Source organism: Pelophylax lessonae (assembly GCF_965119305.1).
Source record: "Pelophylax lessonae genome assembly, chromosome: 5".
Classification (NCBI taxonomy): domain Eukaryota; kingdom Metazoa; phylum Chordata; class Amphibia; order Anura; family Ranidae; genus Pelophylax; species Pelophylax lessonae.
In genome coordinates, this window is record NC_138772.1 from 79,614,685 (window position 1) to 79,626,865 (window position 12,181).

At 46.9% G+C, this 12,181-nt stretch overlaps 1 protein-coding gene across 2 annotated transcripts in view; it reads left to right on the forward strand.

Annotated features, from left to right (window-relative positions):
* Nucleotides 1-912: 912 nt before the first annotated feature.
* Nucleotides 913-12,181, forward strand: part of ACBD5 (acyl-CoA binding domain containing 5) — a 65,984-nt gene continuing 54,715 nt past the window's right edge. For both annotated transcript variants that reach the window (XM_082257313.1, XM_082257314.1), the window contains exons 1-2: nt 913-1,100; nt 6,101-6,221. In XM_082257313.1, the coding sequence (XP_082113439.1) occupies nt 6,146-6,221 (76 nt within the window). In that variant the 5' untranslated portion in view covers nt 913-1,100; nt 6,101-6,145. The remainder of the gene's footprint in view (nt 1,101-6,100; nt 6,222-12,181) is intronic.

A 12,181-nucleotide genomic window follows, 5' to 3' on the forward strand; every position in this document is an offset into this window, starting at 1 on the left:
TAAACACTTTCAATTTGTATGCAATCTGGCAGGGCCTTGTACTACATAGAAAAGGTAAATCTGCAGACAAAAGTCTTCAGATAATCTGCACGTGTGTATGGGACATTAATGGCCGCCTTAATCAGCCACAGAACCTGTGTAAATAATACGGCTCCTGGATTAAAGGAATGAGGTGGAAAACCCTACCCTCAGCTGTACAGGAAATGCAAGAAAATCTCCCTAATCACACACATGACCACAAGAGTTTCAACTATTTAATTTGTTTTCACATTTTACCAACTGATCCAAGATTTGTAACAAGCAAAACAATAAAACACAACCCGCCCATCCCCGGCGTACAAAATGGCTGCCGTCACGTGACGTGCTGCTCAATGTGGTGCGTGTTCCGTGAAAAATCCATACCCGTGAGAAAACCATACCCTCGTCGCTTCCGGTTCCGCTACGGAGGGTATGGATTTCTCACGGTAGTTAAACATGCGGCGCTTACATTAAAACAGCTCCTCTGAAACGTAAATCATCTCCGCTCTTCGCCCTGTCACTGCCCTCATCTCCGGTAATAAATATAAAAGCGGATCACGGAGCCGCGATCGCCGTCACATTTACATCTCATACACCCGCCGCCGCTTTTATATTTATTACCGGAGATGAGAGCAGTTACAGGGCGAAGAGCGGAGATGATTTACGTTTCAGATGAGCTGTTTTAATGTAAGCGCCGCAAGTTTGACATTAGACACAGTGCCGTGAGAATTTCATGCCCACCGAGCATGCGCACTTGTCTAATTCTTTAATGTTCAATCACGTATCCGGGGCTCTGAGCATGCGCACTGCTGCGCTGCTCAGCTGTTTCAGCCCGGAAGTGACGAGGGTATGGTTTCTCCACGGGGTATGGTTTTTTAACGTTACAGTGCGCAGTACACTGTGCTGACGGAAATGCCGCTTTTAATAAAGTTGTTGAAGAAGAAAAAGAAAAGGACCAGAGTGGACGGGCGTTCGCGTGTTTACGCAGGTCTCCGCGGACTACACTTCCCATGATGCTCTGCGGCGAGGCATGACAGCTGAGGCCAGGATGAAGGCTGCGGGCTCCGGTGCTGCGATCACAGGTGACCGGCTGTGTGTGTGTGTCCGCTCGGTATGGGGGAGGCCGGGGCTCCTGTGCTCGGTGCTGGGCTGTGTATCTGGGTTGTGTATGCAATGCTGGGCCGCACCCGGTGACCGTTGTACCCATCGCAGTGTGTTGTCACCTGGCAGCCCGGTGTATGTATCTTCTAATATGGAGAGGAGGGCATATACCCTTCCCCCCACCCAGGACAGGGAAAGCCCCTCCCCCAGATAATGGTATACAATGGAAGCTGGGTGCTTGTGACCATTAAAGTCCATTTCTACACCCAACAAGGGGAATGTATTATATTGCAGCTTATCCCTGCTCAGATGTAGTGCCTGTCTTCGTTTTCCTTTATTTAGGGCTCATTCACACCAGAAACGGTGTTCTTGCATGCGCAGTGACCTGCATTCGATTCCCATTATTTATTTGCGGTGGATTTTTCTTAACCACTTGCTGAGCCGCCGCCGCCTATATACGGTAACAGGTTCCTGCAAATCGCTGTACCTGTACGGCGGTTCGCAGGAGTGATCCTGGGGGCACGTGCGCCCGCCCGCCCCCGTTCACCACAGGGGAAGCTGATGCACGGGGCCAGCGGCTGCGATCGCTCCCTGTGGAGAGTGAACGGCGGTCTGCTGATGTAAACACAGCAGACCGTTGTTCTCTCAGTAATCAGTACAGAGCTCCTGTGTTCATCCTATTTAGGATCACGGGTCTCTGTGTTGATTCCACAAACGCACCCCCTAGGCTCACATTTAACCCTTTGATCACCCCTGGTGTTAACCCCTTCCCTGTCAGTACAGTAACAGTGAATATTTTTAGCACTGATTACTGTAGTAATGTCACTGGTCCCCCCCCCCCCCCCAAAAGTGCCTGCCAGCCCTTTAATGGGTTTAGAATGCTGTGAAGCAGGTCTTTTGGTCATGTGGGCATGTAGCAATCAGGAGCTTTCTTTTAGCCGCTGGTAACTGTTCCGGGCATGCGCTTTTGGCACAGCTCTATCGGTGCTATTGCACGCAAATATGTGGCCGTTCGGCTTGTGTGCCGAGGGGCGGCTTATTTGCATGCGCTCGTTGCCTAGGGGTTAAAGTGGTTGTACACCCGTGCATAAACCCAGTGAAGTATCTGCCCTCAGGTGATACACAGAGATGGGGAAAAAAATCCTTCTACATAAGTTATACCGGTTTATCTGCAGTGCTCTCTTCTCTACATCCGTTCAGAGTCCAGAATTTATAATGCTTGTCTGAGAATTTCAGAAAACGGGGCCGGAAAGCTGAAGTGGAGAGAGCTCTGAGACCTGATTTTCGCACAGGAACAGAGCTGAGACTGTCAATCAGCTGGAAATCCCTCCCCTGTCACCATTTCTCTCTTGGTGTCAGGAAAACTTGTCAGAAGTTACTCATGCTGATAGCAGAGGAACGAAGCAGCAGACCGAAATTACACTTAGTTTAATATGGATTTAGACAAGTACACACTATAGAGGCAAATTCTTTGTTCATATATGTCTGAGGATTACAACCATTTGAACAGCAGCTTTGCGGGGGGGGGGGGGGGGGGGCCCAGAGAGAGAGAGAGAGAGAGAATGAATCTGCCATATCGGGTCACAGATGTTAGAGCATTCCTGCTGCCTAGTGTACATGGAACTGTGGAGAGAGGAATCCACCCAGAGTTTATTGGATCAGGAATGACCCTGACCTGGTTTTGAATAGTGGCGGCCGGTGCTATTAACTTTCCTTTCCATACCTAGTGATCACGCCCAGTGGCGGCTGGTGCTCAAAATTTTTTGGGGGGGGGGCCCAAACAGAAAGATGTAATAGGCATTGCTTTGCGGCAAAAAATGCTGTAAAAAATTGCGTGACTTTTGAGGTCACAAAAGTGTGAAAGGGGCCTTTACTAATCAAGGTATAGTGTGCCCCCTTCAATGCAGAGTGACCAGAGTGCCCCCTTTCAATGCAGAGTGACCAGCGTGTCGTGCCCCACCCCCCTGAGACCAGTGCACTTACCTGCAGCGGCGGCTTCTCCTTAGTCCACCGCGTCTCCTCGAGTCCTCCCGCCTCCTCCTCGGCCAATGGCATGGGTTTGCCTTTCGGCCAATCAGGAAGCGGGTCTCGGACCTGCTTCCTGATTGGCCAGGAGGAGGATCCGTGTGACAATAGCGAATTTTCATTCGCTATTGTCACACAATAGGTGGGCTTGGGGCGCACTGCTCTGCGCCCCGGGTCCACCCTTTTCTGAAGCCTATGAGAGCCTCTGGTTCTAAAACATTTATTACTTTCTGCTATAAAACCCATACAATAAAAAAAAAAAATGTAAAAAATTTAATTTCTTCAAATTAGGTCAAAATTTATTCTGGTACATATATGTTTAGTTAAAAAAAAATCCCAATAAGCATATATTTGATTGGTTTGCACAAAAGTTATAGTGTCTACAAACTATGGGATATATTTATGGAATTTTTATTTATTTATTTTTACTAGTAATGACAGCAATCAGCGGGACTGCGATATTGCGGAGGACAAATCTGAGACCTAACTGACACGTTTTTGGGAACCAGTGACACCAGTACAGTGATAAAAATATGCACTGTCACTGTACTAATGACACTGGCTGTGGAGGGGGTTAACATCTAGGATGATCAAAGGTTTAAATGTTTGCACAACTTGTGTTGCTGTGTGTGCTGTTTTTACTAAGCAATGTGCTGCTCAACAGGAAGAAAAAAGCACATTACTGCTGTCAGAGGAGAGCCCTGTGTTTGTTTACCTACACAGGGCTCTCTTCAGTAATGTCCGGAGCCGATCGGCGGGTGCTGGCGTCCAATCAGAGGCTGGCACCCGCTGATTGGTTGGTGCTGCAACCAATTTGCAGTGCACCTGGGGCAGCGCGGGCACGCTCCCTACACCAACGTGCGCAGATCATGCACGAAGAACGTGAGCTGGTGCAGAGCGGCTGCCCTGCCGCAGTAGATCCGCAAGTGGTTAAAAAAATTGCCTTTGGTTTTACTTTTAGCTGCTTGGTAGATAGACCTGAAAAGGTGCCAATGCTATTTGATCCTGTGCCCCCGTTCACATTGAGCCGATTTGAAATGTCAAATTGCATGCCAACCGGTGCCTATTGCCAGCGATGGCACCGTCAGAATCGGTGCAGCACCACTGATTTCAAAAGCAGTTCCTGCACTACTTTTGGCGACTTCGGGGGCAATTTCAATAGACATGGATGCATGAACCTGCACAGATGTCTGTCGAATCGCCCCCCTGATTGCACACTGAAATCCAGGTTTGAAATTGTGCAAGTACAGCTGAACTCACACAGCTTCAAACCTGTCCTCAATGTGAACGAGGGCTAAGGGCTCTTTCACACGGGCGTTCCTTTTTTTTTTGCCTGATCAGGTCCTTTTTTTTTTTTTTTTTGTAACGGACACGGATGACACTTGTGTCATCCGGTCCGTATGTCCGTTTTTCATCCCATCCGTTTGCGGATGAAAAACTGACATAATGCATGTCTATGTAAATACGGATGTCTGCGGATGACACCACTGACATCCGTTTTTGCTTCAGTTCCGTTTTTTGAAAGGAAGAAAAAATAGGGTTCTCCTCCGTTCAAAAAAACTGAACTGAACTGACAAAAAACGGATGTCAGCGGATGATCATCCGATGACATCCGTATTTACATAGAGATACATTATGTCCGTTTTTCATCCGCAAACGGATGGGATGAAAAACGGACATACGGAACGCCCGTGTGAAAGAGCCCTAAGGGTAATTTATGACTTTATCCTTGAATATGATGCACCTGATTGTGTGAGGCCATGTCATTTCCTGGATGAGTGGGGGTGGGTGGGTTATGGGGGTTGGATAGGTAAGAGTGGTCAAGTGTGCACATTATTATTTATTTTTTTATACCCATTGGGGTTGATTTACTTTAGGCTGCATTCACATGTCAGCGTATTGATCGTGGGTAGAATCGCCGCGATTCCGCCCGCGATCCGGAAATCATTGCAAATCGTGGGACGCCTGTGCGTTGCCCGTGATTTGCAATAGCACCCCAAACGCTGAGCGATGTTGCCGCGATTTCCGCCTGCCGAATCGCGGTAACATCGCGCAAAAAAAATTGCGGGACGCATTACGCTCCAAAGAAGCTCTTGTACTTTTTTGGGCGTAATGCGTCCCTCGCGGCAACATCGCACAGCGTTTGGGGTGCTATTGCAAATCACGGGCAACGCACATGCGTCCCCGCGATTTGCAATGATTTCCGGACCGCAGGCGGAATCGCGGCGATTCTGCCTGCGATCAATACACTGACATGTGAATGCAGCCTAAAGCAAGTAAGCTGTTCACTTTGTAAGACATCTTTCCTCAGAAATTGGTGGTGAAATTTCACTTTAAAGGATAAGTTCACCCTATCTGAACATGTTACACCCATATTTAGGGTGTAAAATGTTCAGCATGCACCCTCTGATTCCCTTCTCACAACCCTGTGACAGTGGGTTGGGGATGCTCTCTCTCCGCATCCACTGTCACAATTTGAAAACAGCGGGGCTCCGCCCACATGGCTGCATCATTCATTCACCGTTTACTTTGAACGAATAGACTACAAGTACCGTTGGCAATTGGGACTGACGGCTTGTAGTTCTCAATGAACTATGGGGGCAATGGTGAGCGCTCTCGTAGTTCATTGGATCTTCCTGCTCTGAAGTAACTGCACAGGCAGGCAGCTATCTTGAGAGCCTGCAGAAAGCTGGCATTGCACCCATGACCGGCTGATGGTGTAAACAATGTGCATTTTATTTTTTAGGAGGTGAACTTCTCCTTTAAAGAAGAATAGCACCCATATGCAAGCAAAAGAAAACAATATTTTTTCTTGCACATGATTGGATGAATGAAGTTGGCAGAGCTTCACCTCATTCAATAAGCTCTGGGGAAAATTCCCTGGCAAAATTCAGCATGTTTCTGATGTTAGGATCTCCTTGTACTCCGTTTCTAATCTCCTTTTATGTCTTTGCAGCATTTTAATCTCAGGTTTACCTTTTGTACCACTCCAAGCACCATTATGGCAGACACAAAACCACTTCACCAAAAAAGATTTGAAGCAGCTGTGAGCGTGATCCAAAGCTTGCCCAAAAATGGTAAGAATCCACCTATTGGCGCTACTTTTGTGATTATGAAGCAAAGGGGCATATTTGTAAAAGGGGGGAGAAAAGACAATTCTCACAAAAGGCAACATCCAGCTCATGGGGACCAATATTACTGGAGAACTGTCCTTTCTCAAGTTTTCATATCAAGCCCAAACAGTGTGGAGACCTATAGGCTATCGTATTTAGATCTATGCACTCTGGCTAAAGGGGGACCCTTGGCAAGATCATTCAGCAACTGGCAAGCACCACACCAGATGCTTTTATGTCATGCTGATCCGATTGTTGCAGGAGATAACAGGCATGGCTGTATTTGGCAGTGGTTGTCATCCTTTGAGCTAAAGGGGGGGGGGGGGGGCTCAAGTGTGGTCCCTGAAATCACTAAAGGGCCACACATAATATCAATATATGCAATGCTTGAGAGGACTGTCAGAAAATGCAGACCTAATGGAGAAAATGAGGGTCCGAGAGTGTGGACATGCTACATTGTTGGCTGGAGATATGCTGCAGAAGACCGTACGAAACTGGGACCATGTTACATGAGGCTAGTAGAGATTAATGGTCCCGCTAAAAATTGCTGAGGTCAAAAGGCTACACATCCTGTACACCAAAGGGCCATTAGTTGGGCATCAGAGGTGTTGGGGATTCACTTCAACTTTTTGGGGCCTGCCAAATACGTCAATGGGGATTCCAGCGTAGGAAGAAAATTTTCAGTCTCGGAGAGAACAAGGGGCCACACAATGAGATTGGAGGAGAAGCGGTTTAACCTTAAGCTGTGTAGGGGTTTTTTGACTGTCGGAGAAATAAGGATGGGGAACTCTCTTCCACAATCAGTGGTATCATCAGGGAGTATTGATCTTTTTAAAACACTCATCGGACGTGCATCTTCGTGAACGCAACATACAGAAAATTATTGTCGACATTGACACCTACACAGGTTAAATTGGATGGACTATTGTCTTTTATTCAACCTTACCTACTATGAAACTATATTGCTGGCTAGAACAACACAGGTCTTGGGTGCTCTTTGCATTCAGCATCCACATGACGGTAGCCATACAGCCTGAATACAGCAAAAACAGGTGTTCATTAAATTAAATTCTTCCTTTATCCATGCAGGACAAGGTAAAATGATCACTTAACTCTACCTGTTCTTATCTGCATGTACTTCTCTTTCCTTGCTCCTGTGCCACACCTGTAACAGCATTGGGCCTATAACCATGCCCCTAGAGCTATCGCATGGAAGAAAGGAAAGTAAGCACATACTCATGATACTTGGAAGTACAGATTACTTTGCTGAACAGAGTGTACATGCTCCTGGGATTGGGGTAGGGGTGGTAAAAAACCCTTCTACTTATACTGGCTCTAATATGTGAAGGAAAGGGCCCCTAATAGAACTACATCTTGGCTTCCATCGCTTCTTCATTTGGACGAAACTTGTCAGTCCCAGTAATTGTTCCTCTTTGTATAGATTTCCATGAATTGATGTTTTGCTGTATTATGAAAAGTGTTCTATTGCTCTAAATCAGTGATTGTCAATTTATGAACTAAAGGGGGCCTCAAATGTGGCCCCCTGACATCACCAAAAGGCCACGTGCAATGTTCATTATATATATAATGCTTGAGAAGACTTGTCATAAACTGCAGACCTAATAGAGGAAATGAGGGTCAGAGAGTGTGGACATGTTACATTGTTGGCTGGGAATATGCTACAAAAGGCAATATGAAACTGGGAACATGTTACATAAGGCTAGTAGAGATCAGTCCTATTATCCTAATACATGTTCCCAATACAGACTGCTGAGGTCTGCGCATCGTTTACCAAAGGGCCACAGGTTAGGAAGCAGGGCTCTAAATCTTTCTTCCAACATAAAAATGGTTGCATTAGAACTCCAACTCCATTTCTTAAAAAAAACTTGGTAAATACCTGTTTTTCTGCAGTTTTCAGGCCCGTCCAGTGAAGTATCAGATCTTTCCTTCTTTTTCTCATTGATGGACTGGCCTTCCTTCTGGACTAAGTGGCACTCCGGTAATGACATGTGAGCCCACTTAGTCCAGGAGTACTATGGCTGTGTGATGATGGAACCCAAGGAGATACAGTATGTATGTTTTTTTTTTTTTTTTTTTTTTTAAAGCAGACTATCACCCTCTTCACCCACTTTTCTCTAAATTACTACGCCCTCACTCCTTTTACACATATAAAGCATTTTTTTCTCCTCGGAAATCCTTTTTTTTTTTAAGGGAAGATGCCTGCACTTCCAGATTTCTCATCTAGGTAAAAATGGCTTCCCCTTGCTGCTCTCAGCCTCCTGGGATACTCCCATCATGCATCACAGGAGGCTTTGTGGCAATCATACGCATGCTCTGTGGTGCATCATCCAGGGACTGGTTTGTCCGTTCCTCTTTCTTGAAGTTGGCCTCGTGTAGACTTGTTCACCTTTTTATAAAAGAAAAACTGCCTATGCAGGTAAGGGGTGCCTGTAGATGAAAACAAACTAGGCAGCTTTGACCAAATCGAATAACGCCCTTGCTATAGGTGTAGGCTGTTTACTTGCATCCTGAAACCGGACTAATAACCCCCCAGAGATGCCATCATTCCATCCTGCCTTGTTGCTAGAATGTTGCTAAGACACTCCTAGACAATTTAGACCCTCTTGCATGTGCTTTCTCTCCTGTGGCAGTAGTCCTGAGCTCAGATATGCTGCGTTGGAGGGGATAGTGGGCCACCCATGTGGGGGTTTGAGAGCTCACTCCTGTGATGATGGGCCACCATGTAGGGGTTTGAGAGCTCACTCCTGTGATGGAGGGGATAGTGGGCCACCATGTAGGGGTTTGAGAGCTCACTCCTGTGATGGAGGGGATAGTGGGCCACCATGTAGGGGTTTGAGAACTCATTCCTGTGATGGAGGGGATAGTGGGCCACCCATGTAGGGGTTTGAGAGCTCACTCCTGTGATGGAGGGGATAGTGGGCCACCCATGTAGGGGTTTGAGAACTCACTCCTGTGATGGAGGGGATAGTGGGCCACCCATGTAGGGGTTTGAGAACTCACTCCTGTGATGGAGGGGATAGTGGGCCACCCATGTAGGGGTTTGAGAACTCACTCCTGTGATGGAGAGGATAGTGGGTCACCCATATAGGGGTTTGAGAGCTCACTCCTGTGATGGAGGGGATAGTGGGCCACCCATGTAGGGGTTTGAGAACTCACTCCTGTGATGGAGGGGATAGTGGGCCACCCATGTAGGGGGTTTGAGAACTCACTCCTGTGATGGAGGGGATAGTGGGCCACCCATGTGGGGGTTTGAGAACTCACTCCTGTGATGGAGAGGATAGTGGGCCACCCATGTAGGGGTTTGAGAACTCACTCCTGTGATGGAGGGGATAGTGGGCCACCCATGTAGGGGGTTTGAGAACTCACTCCTGTGATGGAGGGGATAGTGGGCCACCCATGTAGGGGTTTGAGAACTCACTCCTGTGATGGAGGGGATAGTGGGCCACCCATGTAGGTGTTTGAGAGCTCACTCCTGTGATGGAGGGGATAGTGGGCCACCCATGTGGGGGTTTGAAGAGCTCACTCCTGTGATGGAGGGGATAGTGGGCCACCCATGTAGGGGTTTGAGAACTCACTCCTGTGATGGAGGGGATAGTGGGCCACCCATGTGGGGGTTTGAAGAGCTCACTCCTGTGATGGAGGGGATAGTGGGCCACCCATGTAGGGGTTTGAGAACTCACTCCTGTGATGGAGGGGATAGTGGGCCACCCATGTAGGGGGTTTGAGAACTCACTCCTGTGATGGAGGGGATAGTGGGCCACCCATGTAGGGGTTTGAGAACTCACTCCTGTGATGGAGGGGATAGTGGGCCACCCATGTAGGTGTTTGAGAGCTCACTCCTGTGATGGACGGGATAGTGGGCCACCCATGTGGGGGTTTGAAGAGCTCACTCCTGTGATGGAGGGGATAGTGGGCCACCCATGTAGGGGTTTGAGAACTCACTCCTGTGATGGAGGGGATAGTGGGCCACCCATGTGGGGGTTTGAAGAGCTCACTCCTGTGATGGAGGGGATAGTGGGCCACCCATGTAGGGGTTTGAGAACTCACTCCTGTGATGGAGGGGATAGTGGGCCACCCATGTGGGGGTTTGAGAACTCACTCCTGTGATGGAGATAGTGGGCCACCCATGTAGGGTTTTGAGAACTCACTCCTGTGATGGAGAGGATAGTGGGCCACCCATGTAGGGGTTTGAGAACTCACTCCTGTGATGGAGGGGATAGTGGGCCACCCATGTAGGGGTTTGAGAGCTCACTCCTGTGATGGAGGGGATAGTGGGCCACCCATGTAGGGGTTTGAGAACTCACTCCTGTGATGGAGGGGATAGTGGGCCACTCATGTAGGGGTTTGAGAACTCACTCCTGTGATGGATGGGGTGAGCAGTAACTGTTAGGGGTATGCTAATATCCTAGCAACAAGGCAGATGAGATGATGTCCTCCCTGGGAGTTTTTAGTCAGGGATCTGGAGATCCATAAATGGCCTTCACCTAATGGCAAGAGCCTTATCCAACCTTAGTTAAAGCTGCACAGTTTATTTTTATCTACAGGTGCCCCTTACCTGCATAGATCGTGTTTTTTTTGTAAAAGTGAACTATGCCTTTTAAGAGAGGAAGATGGCACCGCAGGACCTAGTGTGCATCAGTGAATTGTGAAAATACATTGCTAAATATTCTTAGTGGGTGAGAATGCTTTTTAAAGTGTCACTAAACCCCCATTATAAAGAAAACTATCAATAAGTGGTGTATTACATGCTGTTCATACTCACTCAGTCACTATGAGATTTGTTTTCTGTATTCTACAAAATACCTGGTTGATCCTGCTGGTCTCTATTTCCAACTTCTGTTCATGCCCCCAATTCAGGTAGGGATTTTGCAGAGTAGTGTTGGTAGCTCTGCACATGCTCAGTTTTCAGTGAGTTTCTATGCTGAGTGTTCTCTCCCCCTCCCTGAGCAGCCCATGTAACTATAGAGTCACATGTGGGTGTATACACAGTTGTAAGTGGCAGCCCCCTCCCTCCCTCCTTCTCCCATGCCCAAAAACCAGCTAAATACAACAGGGACGGGATATTACATGTAGATTAATGAAGGCTTCACCTCCCTCTTATTCAAAGACACAGGCTGGAGGGGCATAACACAGCCTATGACTGGCAGAAATCTGCCCACACCATATTCTTTCCACAAAATAATAAAGTTTTGATTTCAAATATAAATTATTGTATGACAATTTAAAACCGTTTATTGATATTATTTATTTTTACTCTGCATTCCAAAGGCAGTCCTTCTCCCCCCCCCCCTTTTTTTTTTTTCCCCAATTTTTTTTTATTCAAAATATATGGAGTGGCACTAAATCTAATGTGTAGCAAGAATTAGGGTACACGTAAGAAATTCATATACGTTTTAAACAATGAAATAAAACCAATAATAAATGAGACTCCAAAAGTGACCACAATATTCAAAAAACGTAAATATCAAAACAAATAAAAGAAAAAATACAAAATACTATTCAAAAGTGACCACGACACTGTGGAATTACAAACGTCCAGTGCAGAAAGCGTGAATGTCACACTAAAACACAGTTCTTTGTGAAAGTGCAAGTTAGATGCTCCCAGAATCTAGTGATGAAATACGGGCTTATACAATCTGGTGGTCAATCCAAAAAGATAAACCCACTTCACCAAGAAGTGCAATGGCCTCTAACCTCAATTATTTAGGTAACAGGCATTGAATCAAACCTAATGCCCCATACACACGTGCAGATTATCTGCAGACTTTTGTCTGCAGACTTACCTTTTCTATGTAGTGCAAGGGCCTGCTGGATTGCATACAAATTGAAAGTGTTTAGGTTTGACCTCGTATTATATGGTTTTGGTAAGTCTGCAGACAAAAGTCTGCAGATAATCTGCATGT